The sequence below is a fragment of the Microtus ochrogaster genome, chromosome 24 (assembly GCF_000317375.1).
Source record: "Microtus ochrogaster isolate Prairie Vole_2 chromosome 24, MicOch1.0, whole genome shotgun sequence".
In the NCBI taxonomy this organism is placed as follows: domain Eukaryota; kingdom Metazoa; phylum Chordata; class Mammalia; order Rodentia; family Cricetidae; genus Microtus; species Microtus ochrogaster.
The window spans coordinates 12,289,958-12,313,005 of NC_022024.1; the positions used below are offsets into that span (position 1 = coordinate 12,289,958).

Here is a 23,048-nt window from a genome sequence, read left to right on the forward strand (position 1 = left end):
GGAAATTTTTAATAAATAAATAAATTAATTAGGCAAAAAATACCTTGTCTGTTTTGAAAAATGACAGTTTTTAAAGAATTGATAATTTCACAGATGTTCATATTCTAGTTGGATCAGCAAATCTACCTCCATCCTCTCCTCAAATGCCTTCCCTGTTTTCCCCGTCATGATTCCATCCCAAGTTCAAGGGTTCATTTTAAAATCTCAGAGTCCACTTACTGCAGTGAGTATGTGACCTGGTGTGGATCATCTCTGTGATGTAGAGAGGCTGCATAGCACCCTGGGGGCCACGTACTTTAAAAATATTTGACTCTCCTTGTCTCACTAGTCACCCATTGCCAATAGTGCCTCAGCTAAAACTGGGGCTCTGTGATCTCCCTCTGCCGGCTACATTGGCTGGCATGATCTTGCACAGCTCTTAAATACTTTTGAATGATGTTTTATTGTGGCATCATAGGTTCATGTTCAAATGAGAGATAGTGAACGTTTTAAAAAAACATTTACTATATGATAGTAGAACCTATCAGGAATGCAAAATGATGTAAAAATACTTGTAATAATAACTTGCATCTTATATTCTCCTATGTAAAAATTTTAATATTAATAAAACTCAGCTGTACATATATATATGAAACAAAATAATATAAGAAGTTCAAGGCAAGAAGATTAATTTTACTAGCAAATAATGCTAGTTTTGATGATTTTAAATGTTTTCATATTGGGGTAAATTGCAATGGTAAAAATAAGAACAGATTAATGTTAATTATGCTTGCAAGAAGTGTTAATAGATTAATTTGTACAATTTTGGTTGCAAAGGCTTTAAAAAGGAATGGCAAATACGTGAACATACAAGAAGTAATGGACCAGTGGACACTCCAGATGGGATACCCTGTTATCACCATCCTGGGAAACATGACAGCAGAAAATAGAATAATTATCACCCAACAGCATTTCATTTATGACACCAGTGCTAAAACCAAAGCACTCCAACTTCAGAATAACAGGTACGATACTTTTATCCTCTTAGGAGATTGTGATTTTTAATAATTCCCTTTACATCTTAACATTTACAAATTTTGAAAAATGTTTAATTTACTGTTGAGAAAATTCTGAAGTATGAGTGGAATATAGTTTTAAGCTATTTATTTGCTATTTCATTGTGGTTCTTCTTTTGCTCTTCTTTCCTCAAGATTTTAAAAACTATTTTTAATATATTTAATGAATATGGTGTTTCGCCTGTATGTTTGTCTGTGCACCATGTCAGTGCCTGGGGGCCAGTTAGGCCAGAAGTTCATTGGATCCCCTGGAACTGGAATTATAGACAGCTGTTAGATGTCATGTGGACACTGGAATTGAAACCAGGATTGTCTGGAAGAACAGCCAGTGATATTAACCATTAAACTTCCTATCTAGCCCTCCCTCAAAATTTTAACTTTTAACATATCAGCATTTATTTCAGAAGGCAGAACTTTTGAATTAGCATGATGACTTTCAAATATACGATTTGCATCTTCCCTTCTTTATGACTAGTTCTTGAATTAAATTCAATAGTTAAAACATGTTGCTCTGAATTAAGTAGAATTGAGCCAAATGTGCTTTGCAAGACAAATGAGAACCGAAACTAACAATCCAGAAAAACTCATTAAACCAAAGTTCTGTACTTAATAATGTCTGAGCTAAAGGAACATAATATAGATCTTAAAATAATCCAAGCTTCAGTGGGGCCATGTTGGATCAACATATGTTCTTCTCCTCTGAATTACAGTGCTTGAGCTCATTGACTAGATACAACACGTAGAGAATTGTTCCTTGTTTGGTTGAGTTTTTTTTTCTTTCAAAACTGGATCTAAGAAAACTAGGTGTCTGACTTTATCAACCATGGATATCCATGAGATCTGGCACATACACTTTATTGTCATCTAAGAGATCTGGAAACCATTGCCAAGTCAATTTGGTCCAGGCATAAATGTACAGAGCCATGGTTGAGAAATTCACTGGTGCTCTCTGATGAATGCATTTGGCATTTGGTTTAGGAAAGTGGGTTCACTATTTTTTTACCCTCTGTGTATGTGTATATATATATATATATATATATATATATATATATATATATATCTTTATGTGCTCATGAGCATATTTTGTGTGCCAAATTGCACATGTGGAGGTTAAAAAATTGCCTCGGGTACCAGGTACCTCACCTTTCATCTTGTTTTAGACAGGATCTCTTATTCATCATTGTGCACACCAGGCTGGATTTCTGGATTCTGCGGGCCCGGTTTTGCCTCTCATACCTCCATAGGAACAATGAGATAATATAAGTGTGTACTACAACTTTATGTGGGTGCTGGGTATTTGAACTCAAGTCTTCTGTTCAGGAAACCTGTTACTTAGTGATATTTCCCTCCAGCTATAAAGCAGAGCCCTACATCAATCCCTTACTCCACATATACATTGACCTTTGCGTCTATCTCAGTCAACTCCTGAGCTCCTGCAATACACATCACTCTGCCACCATCACACTGTGGTCAGGGAGAATGTCAATCCTTCTCTACCATTTCTGATCCCTGCTGTACCAACTGCTTCCTGTTATTTCCTCCCTGTCTGGATCCAGGGTCAACATTATCAAACTTGGCTTTACCAGAAAGCCCTTTGCTTTGGCAAAGTTAGAGAGAAATCAGGTCAGATCTCAGAGCACTGCTAGTCTGACACAGTGTCACTGACGTGGTAAAAATATCAAGGACACATAAAGGGTTACAGGACAAATTTGCACAAGAATACTTTGTCAGTCTATCACATACATTGTTATACTAGCTGTGAACCTGGTCTTTTAAAAATATGTATTATCTGGGCTATGTGAACTTATGCAATTTGAGCTGCTAGAATTACAGAAACATGTGGAGGATCCTCACCTTCAACACTTGCCACGCACTATATAAAGCTTATGCAAAGCTTCACATTGGTCCTAGGAATGACTTTCTTATTTTAAAAATAATAAAATCTATACTTGGAATGTAGCATTCTAATTTTATATTATTGATCATCTAATTCCCTGTGACATTTTGGCCAAAGATTCAATACCAATTCTATTTGGTCTTTGCAGAGATCCTTCCTAACTCTAATACACAATGGGTTCCATTGATGTACTAGAACTTGCTCACCTATGCCAAAATTTCTAGTAAGTTGTACATGTTTTCTAAGCTGAGTTAATTTTTTGTTTACATTTTCTTCCAAGTACATAGGAATATTACAACAATAGCCCAAAACATTTTAATGGATCTAGTAGTTATATTTTTCATGCATAGCCCTTGGATTATAGCATAGAAAGATCCTTATATAACTAAAATTTCCTGAAGTTAGCTGATGTGTGACATATTGTGACATTTGTGCTAGAATCTTGTTCCTTAGAAAGTTGGACATTTTTGTGGCATTTTTAAGGAAATGAAATCACTGCTTTGCAGTGTTGCATAGCCTTAGTTGTTCTTGAAGGTCTCATCTCCACAGAGTCATGTGTACCAACCCAGTAAGGCTTTCCTTCTCTTCTGGGTTGGCACCAGAAGTTTATACTCATCTCTCTTTAACATTGATACTATTTCTTATAAGTTCTCTCGTCCCAGCTCAAACATTCACACATGTTTTCTGCCTTTCTCTAATAATTAGAATTTAATGTTGATTTGCTGTAAAATGAAACCATTGATGAAAACAAGCAGTTGCATGCTTATTATACAGTTTATTACCTCAAGCATTCTCCGCCAAAACTTTTCAATACACTTTTCACTCACACCGTGAGAGAGTGTGCACAAAACTTCCTGTTGGATTTCAGGTATTTATCTTCCTATAATGTATTTGTTGGCTACTACTTTTGCTAGAGTTACAATGCAAGGTTAAAATAGTTCGTATATCATTCTAGAAAGGTATAGACTACAGTAGATGGATTTATTGTAAAAAGCATTCCACATGTGTCTGGCTACTTACTCATTTGAGATGGCATGGACTTACTTCATCTATGAGTCTAGACCTCAATTTTTATCCTCCGAAGAGGTAAATGAAACAAAAAGCTTCTTTTTAATAGCCGAGATTCATGCCTGACCCCTCATGTTTGTGGTTTCATTGTAACATCCACTTAGAAATTCTCCTCAGAAAACAGAGCTCGCAGTGTGCCCACGTTATTCTTTATATAGATCTGAATTTTAATGAAAACTGATTATTGTTGTTCTTACTTTATTATTTGCTGAGTTACTTTGGTGTTCCATATTAATCTCTCTGTAAAATATGGGGTTAGTGTCTCTCATACTTGCTAGCCAATAAATAAGGACAGTGTTAACCTGCAAATGTAGAAAACTACAGAGTTATCTATTAGTTTAATCCAGAAAAAAAGTAGAAGAGAATTATTTTTAGACTTTAATCAATAAACAGCGCAGCTCAGATTTATAGATTTATAGATTTTGGTTGCATTTATTTCTAAAGTACAAATCTATTTTTGCAAAATAAATTGTTTTATACAAGTTTTTTTGCACAGCAGTTAAAACTATTAGATACCAAGTATATCTTTTGTGTCATTGGGAAGGCGTGTTTGCCTTCTACATACATTCTTTAGGCCTGGGACTTCTTTGGTAATTCATTGATTGATTCCTTTATTGATGAATTCATTATTTTTTTCCAAAAATGTAATGAAATTTGCACAGATGGAACACAGGCAATGCTTGCTTTTGCTTTGATGTAACTTTTATTGTTAAAGCTTTCTTATTTTCCAGTTACCTGTGGCAGATTCCATTAACCATTGTGGTAGGAAATAGAAGCCATGTGTCTTCTGAAGCAATTATTTGGGTGTCTAACAAATCAGGTAAAATATAAATTCTCTCCCAGGGAACTGTTGTGCTCAGATAATTGTTTAGATCTTAGCCTCTCTTTTCAGCTGCTTCACAATGTGAATGAAGATAAATTATCATGAGAAAACACAGTAGCGATAATCACGTCTGCAAAATTATGCACAATGTAGTTTCTAAATAGCCTAATTTTAGACTGATATGGAAATATTAAGTTTATTTGTTTTTTTCCGAGTCAAGAGAAAGTAATTAAGTAAGTACAGTATCAATCTTCTTAGAGCTGTATGAATTTATAATCCAAAACGTAATTGAAGTATGCTCACAATTTGTCACAGAATAGGAAGACTCCTGAAACAGAGACCTCTTTTTTATTTTTTTGTCTTCCTTGATTTTATTTTTACACTTTTAAAAAAATGGTCCTTTCAAAGATGCAGGGAAGCACAAGAAATGCAGAATAGAATCTTTCTGTAAGTTTATCATAATTCTACCAAAAATAAAAGAATTATCAGATAACCCTTCTTTCAGTCTTTTTATTATAAGCATTTTTGTATGTATAGAAAACTGAGAAATAACATTTGTTGAATGCTAGAGTACACCTAGGACTTTGCTAATGAGTCAAGTGGGTTATTTCTTTTATCAATCTATCATCTATCACTATCTATCTATCTATCTATCTATCTATCTATCTATCATTTATCTATCTGTCTATCTATCTATCTATCTATCTATCTATCTATCTATCTATCTATCTATCTATCTATAATTCCATCCATCTATCCATCCATCCATCCATCCATCCATCCATCCATCCATCCATCCATCTATTCTATCTATTTTATTCATCTATTTATTTTGCATCCCGGACCCAGCCTCCTCCCATCCTCCCCTGCTACCCCCCCCCCAATCTCCTCCTCTTCTGTTTCCCTCCGGGAAAGGGCAGATCTCCCATTAGTATCAATAAAACATGGCATATCAAGCTGCAGTAAGACTAAGCACCTCCCCATGTATTAAGGCTGGGCAAAGTGACCCAATATGAGAAAGAGGGTCTCAAGAGCCAGTAAAAGAGTCAAAAACTAGCCTTTGCTCTCATTGTTAAAAAATGGGACCAAGCTACATATCCGCTACATATATGCAGAGTGCTTAGGATAGTTCTATGCAGACACCTGATTGTCTTTTCAGTCATTGTAAGCCTCTTTGAGCCTAGGTTAGTTGATTGTGTGATCCTACCTGTTGTGTCGTTGATCCCTCTGGCTCCTACACTCTTTTCTACACCTCTTTGATAGGATTCTCAAACTCCATCTAATGTTTGGCTATGGGTCTCTGCATCTGCTTCCATCAGTTGCTGGATGATGCCTCTCTGACGACAATTGATCTAGACAGCAATCACAGAGATGGCCAGTTCAGGCTACTTATTTACTATTGCTAGTAGTCTAACTCGGAGTCCTCCCAATAGTCTCCTGGGAGATTCTCCTGTGCCAGGCTTCCACCAGATCCCGAAATGGTCCTCACCATCACTCCCTCCTTCCACAACCTGATCGCTCATGTTCCCATCCCTACCTGCCCTCAAAGTCTCTTCTATTGCCCCTTCTTAGAGATATCTGCATGTCCCCCAATGAACCCTTCTTGTTACCTAGTCTCTCTGGTCCTGTGGATTGTGACATAGTTATCTTTTTTTCTTTTACAATTAACATTCACTTATGAGTAAGAACACACCATGTTTGTCTTTCTCTGTCTGGGTTCCCTTACTCAAGATGATTTTTCTAGTTCCGTCTATTTGCCTTCAGTTTTTCTGGTGTCCTTTTTATTTTTTTAACAGCTGACTCCATTGTATAAATGCCACATTTTTTTTTTTGCCGATTTCTCAGTTAAGGGACATCCAGTTTTTCTTTTTTTTTTTTTATTTCTGGCTATTACAAATAAAGCTGCTATGAACACAGTTAAGCAAATGTCCTTGTGTAATGTTTGAGCCTCCTAAACTAAATTCAAGAACACATCAAGATCATACACCATGAATAGAATTTAAGACCCAGATATAAATCCACACATCTATGGACACCAGATTTTTGATAAGGAAGCCAAAGTCATACATGGAATAAATAAAGCAGCTTCAACAAGTGGTGCTGGTCTATCTGAATGTTGGCATGTAGAAGAATGCAAATAGATCCATATATATTACCTTGCACAAAAATCGAGTCCAACATAAACACAGATACACTGAACCTGATAGGAAGAAAAGTAGGAAATAATCTCCAATTCGTTGGCACAAAAGACAGCTTCCTGAAAACATCACTAATAGCATAGGCACCAAGACTGAGAATTAATAAGTGGGACATTATAAAATTGAAATTTCTGTAAGGCAAGGAACATCATCAATAGGACAAAACAGCAGCCTACTGAATTGGAAAAGAACTTCACTAACCCCACATCTGAGAGGGATGATTTTCAAAATATATAAAGAACTTAAGAAAATCAAAGAGAAAAATCTAAAAGTAAAGAGGAGCACTCATTGCTAAATAAATTGAACTGGCCCCAGCCATTGTGGATAGATGAACTGTGTACCCTGTACTCATCTCATTTGTAAAATTAGGATGAAGCCTGTTTGCTGAGGGGGAAAGAAGCTAGAATAGATTATCTTCAGATTGTTTCTTACTTTATTAAAACTTTTAATGCCATTTTTTGGATAGAACACTATCTTCTGATTATCAAATTCTAAGTTGATTATGTGGAACAGAAGAAAATTGATGAATATGATTAAAACACCTTCCAAAAAAAAAAAAAAAAAGAAAGTAGACGCCAACAAACCAAATAGTCTAATTTAAAACGGGGTACAGATTTAAACAGAGAATTCTCAACAGAAGAATCTCAAATGGCCAAGAAATACTTAATGTTCCACAACCTTAGCCACTAGGGAAATGCAAATCAAAATGACACCGAGATTCCATCTTACACTTGTCAGAATGGCTAAGATACAAAACACAAGGGACAGAACATAATGGAAAGGACCTGGAGCAAGGGGACCAGTCCTCCATTGCTGGTGGGAGTGCAAACTTGTACAGCCATTTTGGAAGTCAATGTGGCAGTTTCTCAGAAAACTGGGAACCAGTCTATGACAAGACTTAGCTATATCGCTCTCGGGCAGAGGCCTCACTTTTAATCTCACTCTGTGGCTACCTTTTCTCTGTCAGGCTGTCCCTTTGAGTGAGAGAAACACATATTTCTCATGATATTAAGTAATTTTAAAGCCAGTTGGGGGGTGCTTAGGCAAGTCATCAAACATCCTTGTAGGAAAAAAATCAAACCTCAGGGAGCTAAAAGAGATAAGATTCCATTTTCTTTCTAAATATTTTCAAATAAGATAGTGAACTATTTCAATTCACTGTCAGAAAGAAAACTATTTCTTGAATCAAATCCATATCCTTCATGCCAGAGTGTGAAACAGGTTCTTTCTATTTCTGTGTTTCATTGACTTGTAGAAAAAGGAAAAGACAATTATCCTTTATGTAATATTTCACTTAAATCTAGATGGTCAAGTGTGCTCATATTTTACTTTCTTACTCCTTTCTCCAGAGCTAGTAATTTGTTTTACTAATTTGTAGAAAGCATTTTAATGTCACATATCTTTGGAGTAAAACCAGGTCAAAATATGCAAGCATTGATTTTCTTGTAGGTATTGTTATACTATATATATATATATATATATATATAATTTTTATGTATTCTTATAATATATATACATATGCGTTATTAAAATTTTTACTTTAACACATTTTGATGTTTTTCATTTGAAATAAAATACTTATACTTTCTCAATTCAGTTCCTCAGAATTAACATTTATATCATGGTTCTGAGTCAACACTTATATATCTTTACAAATGTCTTTTCCACTCATAGAGCTGTTTTATTTATTCATATACTTTGTTACAAAATGATGAGCAAGAACACTGAGTTGTCATGGTAATGTGATTGTTGGCATTATATATATGACAGAATAATTCTCAGATACAAAACAAAGTATCTTTGGATGGTGGTATGGGAATAGGGAAATCAGAAAAATACATCAATTTAAACTATGGTCGGGTGTAGTGATTGGCAAATTTCATTCGTCCATTTCTATCAGCTCTGGTTATAATATTCCCTTAATCATGTGAGTATGAAAATAATGCAAAACTCTGCTTGTCTCATTGATGGATATGTCTGATGATTGTCTTTTAAATATCTGTGCATAGATATTTTTTATTAAAATTAACCATTCTGCTTAAACCAAGTGTTGACCTAAAATATTGATGATGTTGAATTCCATGATCGTTACATGTAGATGTGCAATTTGTAAACACAAAGTTCTAGCAGGGTACTATATGTACAGACTATTGAGCCTTTGCAACCTATATAGGACAGCGTACGTCATTTCCCATTAAGCCATAGTGAGTTGTGTTTGTTGTATGTGTGGTCAAGTTAAGCTGTTGTGGCTTGTTAGAGATGCTGTATGAAATAAGTATGTCTTAAAACCTTATAATGCAGAAACAGGAAAGAAAGAGGGTTATATATAAAGATAAGTTTTTTTGTGCTCTCTCTTCAGTCCCATTCTGAATGTGTTCCACTTTGTTTTGAAGTCTTTCATTCTGATGACTAAAGTAAAATAAAATAGAGTTCAGGGTGAAAGACTGGATTTTATATCCTTTCTTTTACCTGCCATTTTGTCTCATTTAACTCAAAATATAAACAAGTAATAACAAAGACATTATAAAACATTAAAAATAATGTTTTTCTCTTATCACTATAAGTTAAAATAAAATATAATTTTATTATATTGGCCAGACAGTTTTTAATAATTTTATTATCAGTACTGTATATTTCATCTTATAATATTAAGGTAAGTCACTAGTATGCAATATCTATCAATCTGATCAAATTAATCATGTGTTATTTATATTTCATTTTAAAGACACATTGGCTGGATAATCAACTGACAGATAAAGTACAAATCATTATAGTCTAAAAATAGTATTTATACCATTTTTTATGTGTTTAAAAGCAGGCTAAAATGTTCTTTTCAATTTTTACTATGGAAATGCAAATAATTCAAACATTTATGAATATAATAACTTGTGTGCTAACTGACTATTCCTTGATTATGAAGGGAAGGAGATAAATTTTATGCCAAACATCAAAGAAGAAAAGATACAATACCGAAATAATTTGGTCCCCAATATTAAACATGGCATTATTTATAGCTTTGCTATAAAGTGATTGACTTGCAACCTACAAACTTTGAAAATCAGTATTATCTTTTTTATCCACATTTTACAAATGTGAAGATCAAGTCTTGATGAATGTTTGCCCGATGTACCAAATGTTTAGCTAAGTTAAAAGCTCCCTTTAGGAGCTTCCTTTGGTTTTTTCAGCAGTTGAACACACGCACATACACACAGAGACAGTTATATTTTTAATAAGTTGGCTTGCAACTCTGTCATTTTCTCAACAGTGTTTTGGAAACTTGTATATTGGTATTTATGGGGTTCACCAGATATTATGTCATTGAATTTTCACAAGCATCCAGTGAAAAAGATCAATATATGCTATAATTTCTGTATAATTTCACATGCTATTCTAGCTGGTTTTCCTACTTATATTATTTTTAATTATCATTTTCTACAAGTAGCATATTTGGCTAGAAATGCTTAACTATCATTTCTACTGTCATTCCCATAGTTACTATAAAGTAAAGTATGTTATAAAATACCAATTCCTCTGTGCCTTGATATAGCCTGAGTCTTGTGTCATTTTGGATATAAATAAGGTTTTCAATTATGATTATGAACATTGGAATTATAACTTCCATACTTTTTGCTACAGAACTCATCAAACATCATACCTCATTAGGCCATCAGAAGAGAACTTTTTAAAATTCATTGCCTGCTATTAGTTAATTTGCAGAACATTTTGAGAATATAATTAACCAGTACTGTGAAGAGATTTTAAAATCTATTAGAAAATCTTTCTGGGAATTGTTTTTCAAAGATCTCATTTGTAATAAAGCCATACAAATATTCATGAATAGTAATAACTTTAGGTTTGGTTATAAGTTTAATAATAGAAAGCTTAAAACAATTGATGCCTGTCTTTCTTATTTTAGTCAGGTAATGGAGAAAATATAGAGATTATTTTCATGTTTCAATATACACACTCACTGGACTATAATCTAGCTATGAGGTTTTTAATAGAATAAATAAAAATAATAACAAATTGGATTACTTGAGATTTATGCTTTAGTATCCAATTTGTAAATAAGGAACAACTTTAAAAATGAATTTAATACTGTAAGATTACATTATCATTTGATGTTTGTAAACTGTATGTCATTTGCTCATATATTAAGATTGATTCTACAGCTTAACCAGAAAAATCACTAATGAAAATTATCTAAATAAATGGGTCTGAAAATGTCTTGGGGGTTAAAAGTACAGAAGATCTAATAAGTCTGGTTTTCAGAACCTATTTTGGGTGGCTCACAACATCCCATAACTCCACATTCATGAGTTCCAATGTCTTCTGGTGTTTAGATGTGCCTGTAATAATGTGAACATACCTTTGCACGTGCATGCACGTGCACACACACACACACACACACACACACACTGAGTTAAAAATAAACAAACCTTAAAAATAATATTACCAAATTTATTTATTTTAATGTAAGGGTCATTTATTCATTTAGAATGCATGTCAGAGCACAAAAGATATATATCTATATGTATTCATAAATGTATATATAATATATTCTTATATGTAATAATATATATATTTTTTAATGTAGGCACTTAGTGATATAAATTACCTCTAAGAGCTTCCTTCATTGTCTCCCATAAATTTGGGTATGTGTGGTTTCATTTTATTCACACTAATTATATACAATATAACATATAATATAATTTTATAATCTATATTTAAGGGAAAATCCACCAAGATGACAATTCAATTTTTAACATCTATGCACCAAACACAAGGGCACCAAAGTTCTTAAAAAAACAAGCCTACAATTTAAATCACACATTGACCCTCACTTAATGATAGTGGGTGGGTTCAGGACCCTTGCCAATAGACAGGTCAACTAAACAGAGAAATGTTGAAGCTAACTGAAATCATAAACCAAATGGACCTAACATGTATTTAATAGAACATTTCATCACAAAGTCAAAAAAATATACCCTTTCTAGCAGTTCATGGAACCTTTTCCAAAATTGGCCACACACTTGTACAAAAAGCAATTCTCCACAGATACAAGGAAATTGAAAAACTCCCTATATCCTAACAACCACCAGGGATTAAAGCTGGATATAAACAACAGAAACAACAGGAAACTTACAAAGCTTTGGATGTTGGACAAGTCTCTACTGAATGAAAAACAGGTCAACACAGAAATTAGGAAAGAAAGTAAAGACTTTCTTTAATTGAATGAATATGAAACCACCACATACACAAACTGATGAGAGACAATAAAGCAGGTTCCAAGAGGTAATGTGTAACACTAAGTGTCTACATAAATAACAATAACTATCTATTATAAGTAACTTAACATCAAACCTGAAAGATATAGAATAAAAATGAAAGGAAAAAAAACTAGAAAAAAAGGAAAGAAATCACACCCAAATGGAATATATGGAAAGAAATAATGAAACTCAGAGCTGAAATCAGTAAAATAAAAATAAACAAATAATACAAAGGATTAATGAAACAAAGAATTGGCTCTTTGAGAAAATTCACTAAGCTTGGCAAATCCTTATCCCAGTTAAAAAGCATAGAGAGAAAATCCAAATTATTCAAATTACCAAAATTAGAGATATAAAGAAGGTTATAGCAACAGACAGCGAGGAAATGAAGAAAATCATAAGAACACACTTTATTTTTATTTTTTTTAAGAACACACTTTAAAATCTATATTTCACCAGTTGGAAAGTCTAAAAGAAATTTGAATAATTTTCTCAATTCACGCCACCTACCAAAATTAAATCAAGATCAGATAAACAGACCATTACCTCCTAATAAAATAGAAGCATTGAAGCCGGGCAGTGGTGGCGCACGCCTTTAATCTCAGCACTCGGGAGGCAGAGGCAGGCGGATCTCTGTGAGTTCGAGACCAGCCTGGTCTATAAGAGCTAGTTCCAGGACAGGCTCCAAAACCACAGAGAAACCCTGTCTCGAAAAACCAAAAAAAAAAAAAATAGAAGCATTGATTAAAATGTACAAAAAAGCAGATGACCAGATGGTTTCAGTGCAGAATTCTACCATACTTTCAAAGAAGAGTTAATGCTAATAATATTCAAATTATTCCACAAAACAGAAACAGAAGGAACATAGCCCAATTTTTTCTAGGAGACCGCAGTTAACCTGACACTGTACACAAAAACGCAAGAGAATTACACACCAATTTTCCTATGAATATATATGAAAAATTCTTAATGAAATACTTGTTTGTTAAACTAAATCCAAAAAAAAAATCAAAAAGATCATTCACCTTGATCAAGTTGGCTTCATCACAGACATGCAGGGAAGGCTCAACAAACTTAAACTGGTATATGTAATCTCCCGTAAAAAAAGACTGAAAGACAAAGAACATGATCATCTCATTAAATGCAGAAAAGGCCTTTGACAAAAGTACAGCACCCCTTCGTGATAAAAGTCCTGGAGAGACTAGGGCTGTGAGAAGCAAGGAACCACAGACAACTACAAAATGCTGAGAGCAGGGGAAATAGTCTTCCTCAGAGAAGAAATCACCAACTGTATTTCTATTAACAAATTATCATCCCTGAAATCATACACAGAAGTGACATTATACAGACTGAGCTGTTTATAACTGTGTATTTCCGAATATGTATGTCTGCACATTTGCATGTATGTAACAGCATTTAATATAAAGGAGACATTGGATTTTAAAGATAGCAAAGAGTGATGTGTGAAAGGTTTAAGGTAAAGAAAAAGATGGGGGAAAATTACATAATTGTATTGTAATACCAAAAAATAAAAGAAATAATTGTTAAAAGTTTGGTATATTTGAATGCAATCAGGATTACTTAGGAAAACTTATATCTTCATCACTTAAGATTTAATCTTTCCCCAATTCAGACACAATTATTTAAGAATTATCTTTATCAAATTACTTCTGTTTGTCAATATCCTCTATTAAAATAAACTTTCTGAAGAAAGGTGAGATCAGAAAAATTCCTGGGCATAAGGATGAGTATTTAGAGGGCTTTTTGACAGCACGTTTGTTAGCCAGAAACCTGGAGGTTCTCCTTAGGTCCTGGAACCACAGCAGATTTAGTATGTAAGTACATTATAAAGTATAAATTTGACATTTCATTTTATGGCTGATTTTTGAAAATTGCTATCCTGTTATATGCATTGCCTTAGTCTACCTCATACAACATTTTCCTATTCATTCTTTACTTGAGAGTATGTCTATGTCCCTTCTCTTAAAGGATGACAAGCGCGTTTTGTTTATTATAAGTGATTCTAATTTGAAAAAGCTTGATGAAAGTTCTATGCTTTTGAGTCTTAGAAGTTAAAGCACACCTGTTTGTTTTATTTTCTGTTGTTTGTTTTCCATCTGAGGTCACATTGTGTTCATGTGTCCATGCAAATTTTCATTCAGATTCCCTGTGAAAATTCCATAAAGGATGAGCCTAGAGCTCGACAGAAAAGTTATTACAATTGTGGATGATGATTGCTTCGTGACGTCTATGATGGTTAAGTCAGCACATGTGAAAGTAATCTGCCGTATTTGAAAGAGCTAAATGTGGAAGAAGTTACAACATTTTTCTTGGCCTTTGTTAATTGAATCACTTGACGAACACACATTTTACCTAAGTAATTCCTTTAGGAAGGATGTGTTCTCATTGTTTCTAATTCTGTGCGGATCCTTTAGAGTCTTGAACAAATGAGGTTCCCTTGTTCTATCATTATGGGTGGTTTTGGAAAGTCTTATTTATTTGCTCTCCTGGGAAAACATGAAAAAAAACTGCTCTGCCAAGAACAAAAGTGTTAATTATAAAAATAATTAATTGATGTAATACTGAGTAACAAAATGAAAACTTTCTATCTGATTTTAGGTGGAAGGGATTAATTAAAGTTGAGATTTCAATTACATTTTAGAGTGACATTTTTTTAAATTATTGGTATTGCGATTTCTGGTATTTAAGAGACTTATTTTGTTCCATTTTAACTCTAAAAATTTAAATATCGACTTACTCTTTAATGCTACTTTCAGAACATCACAGAATAGCATCCTTGGACAAAGGAAGCTGGATCCTCGGAAACATCAATCAAACGGGCTACTTTAGAGTTAACTATGACCTAAGGAACTGGAGATTACTGATTGATCAATTAATCAGGAACCACGAGGTACATCCGTGATCTACATATCCATAATCTGCTTTTCAGTGTTAATGCCTGTCATTATAATGATCAGAATTACTACCCCATCCTCTTTTTTCCTAACTGGCCTCATAGGTGCTTTCCGTCAGTAACCGTGCGGGCTTGATAGATGATTCCTTCAGCCTGGCCAGGTAGGTTTTACTCTGGAACTCCATAATAAAAATACATGTCGGTAAGATTTTTCACATTAATTTAAATTATATATTATATATTTGTATTTACACATGATTCTTTTCTTATGATATTTTTGTTTGTATCTGAACTATACTCAGTGCTCCAAACTCTAAATCAATAATAGCCATAGGGTATTTCCTATACAGAAGCTTTCTCAATCACACGGCTAGTTCAGTTAAACACTCTACAGGTTTGTGTTATCTCTTTATTAATGGACTCGACACTGTGACCCTTGTGCCAGTCTAACTTTTGCTAGAAAACACCTTTAAGCATTAGCAACGTTATTCCTCACAAATGCTAGGGTATTTTTAATTTTAAAACTACATTTGAATATTATTCACTATGAAAAGTCTATGATGCAAGAGAGAAATAAGTATTTTACAACATACCTATCATTTTCCAAAGGATTTTATTGATTTAATTATAATAATATTTAGTGACTTTCCTAATTAGATTTATAGTCTTAAAAAATGAGTTATTTCCCTGCCTAGTCATCAAGTGAACATATTTACAATATTTGGATAAAGCATGATTGATAAAATAACCCTATCCTCTAATACTTTGTTATATTTATAAAGTTTTTTAATTTAATAATCTTTTTTTTGAAAGATTCAGATTGGAATATGGCGATCTGTCATTATTTTAATTTATCATAGTTTGGTACATTTTCCCTAAATGTATGAATCCAGTTACTTCTGTTTGTGCACATGTGAACACAAGACTTGACTTAGTAATAGATATTTATTCATTCATGAGATCTGAAACTGCTTTTATAGTTTATATGCTCAATCAAATTTCAGTTCTCTTACATATGTTAAAAATAATCCATTCTTGGTGGCATTCTAATCCATCAGATCTGATGATCTTTCAAGTAGAGCATTTGATAATTATAAAATTGAAGGTCTGCAACCAACTTAACTAGATTGTTGCTGCTGCTGCTGCTGCTGTTGTTGCTGTTGTTGTTGTTGGTGGTGGTGGTGTGTGTGTGTGTGTGTGTGTGTGTGTGTGTGTGTGTGTAAACAAGCAATTTCCAAAAGGAAGTTTTTACAAGAACAAATAAAAGGTACTGTCCTATTGACACAGAGTACAAAAACCAACCAACTCTGAACTTTGCTTTCATTATTACCGAGTCATAGGACCACCGCTAGTTCTCCCCCCCTTTTTATGGCATTCCATGAGGGGCCAAACTGCTGCAGACACAACCTTGTCTTTCACTGAGAATACCCCCAAATGATTGTCTACAGGGAAGTTTCTATAAAGATCATTAAGGCTCATTGGGGAAAAAAAATAAAAAAGCTTACCACGGAAGCCTGGTTACCTGAGTTTGATCCTCAAAACCTACAGTAGAAGAGAGCTGAATCGTCAAACTGTCCTCTGACCTCCACGCATGAGTGCCGTGATCTGTGTCCACCTGAACTCACCATACAATGCGTATCACACATACACACACATCACAATAATGAATAAAAAATTCAAAAACATACTGAGTAATCTGAGCCATTAGTTAAACAAAGATGAGTAACAGCCCATTCATGCTGCTACACCATTTTAGTATGGAAAAACACAGAGCAGCAGAGATGAACAAAGGCATGTCAAGAGACTGATACATGAAGATAATGGTTAAGGTATATAGTTTGCTCTGCAGAAAACCTTGAAGAAAATATGAGGTCTACAAAAATTATTTTTACACAGGTTTAGAGAGTTCAGTAAATCATAAGTTCAGTAAATCATGAGAGTATACTTATGATTACAGCAATACTTCATTGAGATAGAAGCAGAAAAAGAGGAACATGTTGAACACAAAGAATGAAGGATTAGTAGCAAAAACAACAATGAAAAGCCTACTAGTAGCAACTAACTATTAATTATACAATATGTGGAGAAATCTTTCTGTTTTCATAAAGTATAGGCATCTCTCCTTTTATTGTCAGAGTGACTCCAGGACCCTCACCAGACACCAGAATGGGTAGATTTCCACAGTCTTTTATAAAATGACATACTACTTACATATAACCTGTGCACATCATTAAATGTTCTCTACATTTTTCTTACTACCTAGTATAATACAAATACTATATAAACTGTTGCGTAGAAAATAATGACCAGAAAGAATATGTATGAAGACCCTAAAGCTTTGATATGTATAATCTTGTTATTATTTATGCAAAAGATGAAAAAACACTTAAGTATCATTGACTTTATATTTACACTCTGTTCTACTGCCCATGAATTGTTTCATTACGAGAATGAAAGTAAATAAATAGAAAATAATATATTTCCGCAAATACATTCTATCTACTTGGACTTAAGTATTACTTATATTTTATGTACTCAAATACTTATTCCATTGTTTAAAAATCCTGTTTATATAAATCTCTTTCAAGCACAAGGGTAAGTCAGGTATTCCTTGGCCTCTGAAAATAACAAGGGGAAAAGACACAAGCAAGTTAAAAACAAAGCTGAGGCTTTGGATTAGTGACCTCTTTGGATCTTAGCAAATGCATCCAAGCAGTGTGCTTGCCATGACTATTTCATAGTAGGGACTTGGGGTTAAGAGGGATTAAGTCACATAGTTGTGGTTATACAGATTCTGAGTGCATGTGTATTGGGAAGGTGGGTGCTGGTTACCCAACAATACCACAGCAGAGTTCATCAACTCAAGGCCATGTGAGGTTGTGTGCTTTATGGAATTCTCATCTATAACGTCCTCCTTATCTCTTTGGATTATTATTTACTTAAACAGAAAACAAATAAGTGGAAATATTTAGTTTCTGCCCTTGAGTATAAGCTTGTATCTCCTTCCATGGAAACTAAAGATGTCTCTTTATTACACAGTATGCTTCTGGCTTCCTGGTAGTTCTTGCATGAATCCAAGGAGAGTGCTGTGTGTCATCTTTGTGGTTACTGTCACTTCATTTAACGTCTGGTACAAAATTACGCTATTTATGTAATTATAAATTTAGCAAGCTAGAAACTTTCATGTCACTATTTTGGTGAAATTAGCTAAAATCTATCATTAAGTTTTGCTAGTTTTTAGCTGTTTAAATACAGAGCCAGTGTTGTTGTGTATAGCTGCAATCCCAGAACTTGAGACTTGAGGCAGGAGGATTGCTATGAGTGTGAGATCTGCCTGGAATGCACAGTGAGTTCCAGACCAACCTATGATTCAGAGTAACTATGTCCCCCAAAATAAGACGAGCAACAAACAAAGCAAAAGAGATTTACTTGTATCCTCTAGTAGTAAATGGTTTAGAGCAACAACAAGACAGTGCTAAGACTTAATTTCACTATATCTACCACCTACCATTGCTTTATCTTCCTCGGAGGTAAGATTTGGAAAATTTAGTATATATTATACCAGACATTTTCCCCCTCCAAACCTTTATACTGTTAAATTTTAAAATCATGAAGAGAGATTTATTCTCTCCTCTGACTCATTTGTAAAAATAAACCTTGGAAGCTTTTCCATCACTTATGAAAGTCTTCTTATGATGCAGCCTACGGCAAGTACCCTGTACTAGTTTTCTGCTGTGGCATCTGAGGATGGAAAAGCATAATATCTTTGAAAACAGTCAAGGAAGTGCATTTCGGGGTCTTTCTCGCTCAGTTTGCCCTGTCAACCACATGGAAGGTCCAATTCCCTCAAATTCTCCATTATAGCAAAAGTATAATTATTAAAAAAATTTTATATTTTGCTAGCTCAAACTATTGCTTATAAGTCATCAATTCCCAGTCAAAAGAAGTTGTGTTTTATCTTGCATGTTTACTATCTGTATCTTTCTTTCTATAAAACATCACTTAGTTAAACACAGAAAGTACAAACTTAATTGAAAGCAAACAGAAGTCTTTTTGCTTCTGTGCTTTGTTTTGTTTGGAGTTACTATTCCATTCAGTAGCATCTGTCTGCAATATTTTCTCTGTCATTACACTGAACTTTCATACTTCATGGTATTTCATCATATATCAAGCAAAATATACTGGTTTTCTATAAATTTTATTTTGTTTTCTATTCATCTCCCCGGTTCTCTTTCCTTAATCAATTTGTATGCATTGCATGAAAGAGGATTCATTTTTTTTAAAGATTGCTTAATTTGTTACTAATTATTTCATTCGTATTTGCTTAAAGATAATTTCTTTTTTATGTTTGAAATATCTTTATCTTCATATAAAAGATCATGCTAGTGAATTAGTTTGATTTTTGTTACATTGTCACTATGCTTTTTTATTCATTGGTGACACAGCTTTTTTGTCATTTTAGATTTATAATTATTGTATGTGATAAAATATCTTTTCTTAATCAATTTTTACATTTTATATAAATTATGGAGTCATTTTGGTTAAATTTCATAGAGTCCTGCAAGAGATATACATTGGGCTATAAGTGAATAGATAGAGAATCATTACATTATATTATCTTTCTATTGGCAGTGTATCATTAATTGCTATTTGTTCAGGTCTGTTGCTGAAGTACTATGCTTTAAGAAACATAAGTTGCCTTTTTTTTTATTATTAAAGATACATGCTGCTGCAAACAATGACACGATTTCTGTACCCAAACATCTTTGTTTCATTTCTTTCTGTTTAAGGGAACTTCTTGCAACATGTTTTTTTGTTACCGCTTTTACGTCTTCTGCATGACTCATTTGTTCCTTGTTTAAGGGTTCTCTTATAGCACAGGTGTTAGACATTTCTTCATTTAATGCAGAAAATAGTAGCACGATTTGAAAAAGCATAGCTGCTCTAAGAATCCGCAGGATGGGAATGGCTTTCCTACTTTCATAGATGGTTGTTTAGATACAACATTCTGCCTTTTCCTAAGGCAATGGGCATAGAATAGGCTGGAAATACCTTGGCTGATAGGCCTTTTGTCATGGCCTTTTCAGTCAGATTTGGAGATGAGAGGATTCCAGGAGGTTTGAAAAGACTGATCAAGGGTCTTGATTCTCCCGATGCTATCTACTGCTTTGTGGATTTTGATTGCATGAGGGTGTTTAAACTTAGAATTATTTCTTCCAGTCCAGTCCTATCTATTTTTAAAGAGTTGTTTGTTTTGCCATAAACATCTTTTTAAATTATGTTAAGAGCTAATTCAGAATAGGATTGATAGCTACAGCAAAACCTTGTCTTGAAAAACCAAAAAAAAAAAAAAGTTAATATGTGGTGGTTAGGATTATTTTATTAATTTTAAATTTGTTTATCTATCTATCATCTATTTTTTCATTTATTTTGGTTTTTGGAGTTGGGGTTTCTCTGTGTAAAAGCCCTCCCTGTCCTGGAACTTCTTTTGTAGACAAGGTTAGCCTCAAGCTCACAAAGATCCACCCGCCTCTACCTCCCAAGGGCTGAAACCAAGGGCATGTGCTACCATGCCCAGCTGGGGTTATTAGTAATAACAAAACACTGATTCCTACATGCAGTTTCTTGTACTCGCTGGACACAGAGAGAAGTGTGATTCCCTAGCTATTTGATTAGACTCTCTTGAAGGAAGTATTCATGTATGTTTATGCTTTTACTTATTTTTGATTAAGCCACTGGATTGCATGTGCAAAAGAATTAAATTTAATATTTATAAATCCTAAAAGTGATAAAATTGTTTATTACAAAAATGTGATTAATTGTTGGCTCTGTGCTTCCCGTCCTCTTCCCTGAATAAAAGTCGTTATAATGGTTTCCCCAGTATCCTCCCAACCTTTCTGCCCAGTGGAGGCCTTTCCATCCTATGTGTCTGTAACTCGGAGTGAATCTTTTCATGAGATTCATGTCCATCCCCAAAAGAGCACACCTCTCACATCCCTAGGCTGTGGGCTCTAATTATCTATTTGTCATCCGCTGCAAATGCACATCTTGAGACACACAAGAGAGTCACCTTGAAGCCTGCTTTGTTTCAGACCTTTCTGCATGCAATTATTTAAAAATCCATATCCAAAGGGTCTCTAAATTGGGCTTCGTTTTTTACAACGCATAGCCACAGATACATGTTAAAAATAGTCTGAGAGCATTTTCAGGACATTTTGCTGTAATGAGCTGGGAGTCTTAAGTTTTCTTTCTTTTAAAACCTGGTAAAAATTCAGACTTTATTTCTGGATTTCTCTTGCTATGGCTGTTCTATTCCTCCAGGCAATTGTTGGTTTGCTCAAGGTTAGACAATGGGTTAACATATTCCTTTGAGCTGTCTTTAGAAACCTGTTGAGGGCAGAGTCACAGCTGTTGTCCTTGGGAAAGGGATTTAAGTGTGGCATCCTACCCTCTACTTCTGAGACATAGCCATCTCCTGAGGTATTAAGGTTGGCCCTGTGGCTCTTGAGAATTGCAATTTCCTTAGAGATTTTGAAATCACGCTGCATTAAATCAGAAGCAAATTTGTAACCTTCCCATGCCAAAATTTGTATTCAGATCTGTAAGGGGGAAGGTTTTAATATTAATGTCTAATGCCTGCAAGTGGTGAGTGGAAAGCCGAAAGAAATTTTGACATCACTTGGTAGGTTTGATCCATTTTCATTGCAAACATCTTGTTCTCTTAAGTTATGAACTTGGGTGGATGTCTGTAGGTTACATGATTTTTTTTTTCATTTAAGCAATCTTTTTGTCATAATCAGTAGTCTAGGTTACCAAACTGTAGTACAATTATATTTGAATAAGTCTGTGTATTTGTGTTCTTCAGTAGCTTATGAATTAAAAGCTATCTTATAATTTTGTATCACATGCGTTCTGTTATATCTTCCCAAAGTAGTTGCACTCTCTGAATATACATGACAAAAACTCCCTGTTCCTCTGGCTCCTGTTTTCTTTTTGTACCCCGTTCTTTAATGATCCCAGATCCTTAGGTGCAGGAATTGTGGAGTAGATGTATCACTTGGGAATTGACTTCACAATTCTGCATTTTGGTTGGTTGTGGTTTTCGGTAATGGCCTCTGCCTGTTGCAAAAGGAAGTTTCTTCATGGGAGGTGACGACTACACTTATCTGTGGGTGTCGAGGCAAATATTTGGAATGTAGTTAGGAATTGTGCTGGTTTAGTAAAGTGGTGGTATAGGTTCTCTTTCCATGACTTCATGGAAGATCTATGACTTCATGAGCCCTGGGTGCTTCCAATACCAGGAATTATCTTTTCCCTTGTTGAGTTCAATTAAACAACTACTTGTTATCGCCAAGGCATCTGTGCCACTATTGCATGGTTACGATTATTGTGCCACGCTGCTAATTATTTTTGTTCATAGCTACCAAAGTAAGGCTACTGATAGTTTACCTCCTTTGGAAGACTGAATGAAAGTTTTATAGTTCTATGCCATCTAGTCTGCAGGGAGGAGATTTGCAGTTCAGTTCCAGCTCAGGGGCCTTTGGGCCCTGGGTCAAAGTACATGCTGTCTTCAGGAATAGGGGCTTACCTATAACTTTGGGGGACAACCAAGGGCAATAGCAACAACTTAGAAAGTTTTGGAGTTTGGACAACACAACTCAGAAGAGGGATTTTCATGTCTGATGCTGGAGATTTTGGTAGATGTTCTATGATCTTGTCAGCCCAGAGGGGAAAATTTTGTTTATACTATGTATGTATATTTCTTTATACAATGAGTTACAAGAATTGTAGGAATTTTAGACAGATAATCTCCTGGTCTTGTT

The 23,048-nt window shown here is 34.3% G+C and overlaps 1 protein-coding gene across 1 annotated transcript in view; it reads left to right on the top strand.

The window, feature by feature from the left end:
- Positions 1 to 23,048, top strand: part of Trhde (thyrotropin releasing hormone degrading enzyme) — a 377,812-nt gene that overhangs the window by 275,473 nt on the left and 79,291 nt on the right. The window contains exons 9-12 of the mRNA XM_005358058.3: positions 817 to 1,004; positions 4,752 to 4,840; positions 15,089 to 15,222; positions 15,331 to 15,386. Of these exons, the coding sequence (XP_005358115.1) occupies positions 817 to 1,004; positions 4,752 to 4,840; positions 15,089 to 15,222; positions 15,331 to 15,386 (467 nt within the window). The remainder of the gene's footprint in view (positions 1 to 816; positions 1,005 to 4,751; positions 4,841 to 15,088; positions 15,223 to 15,330; positions 15,387 to 23,048) is intronic.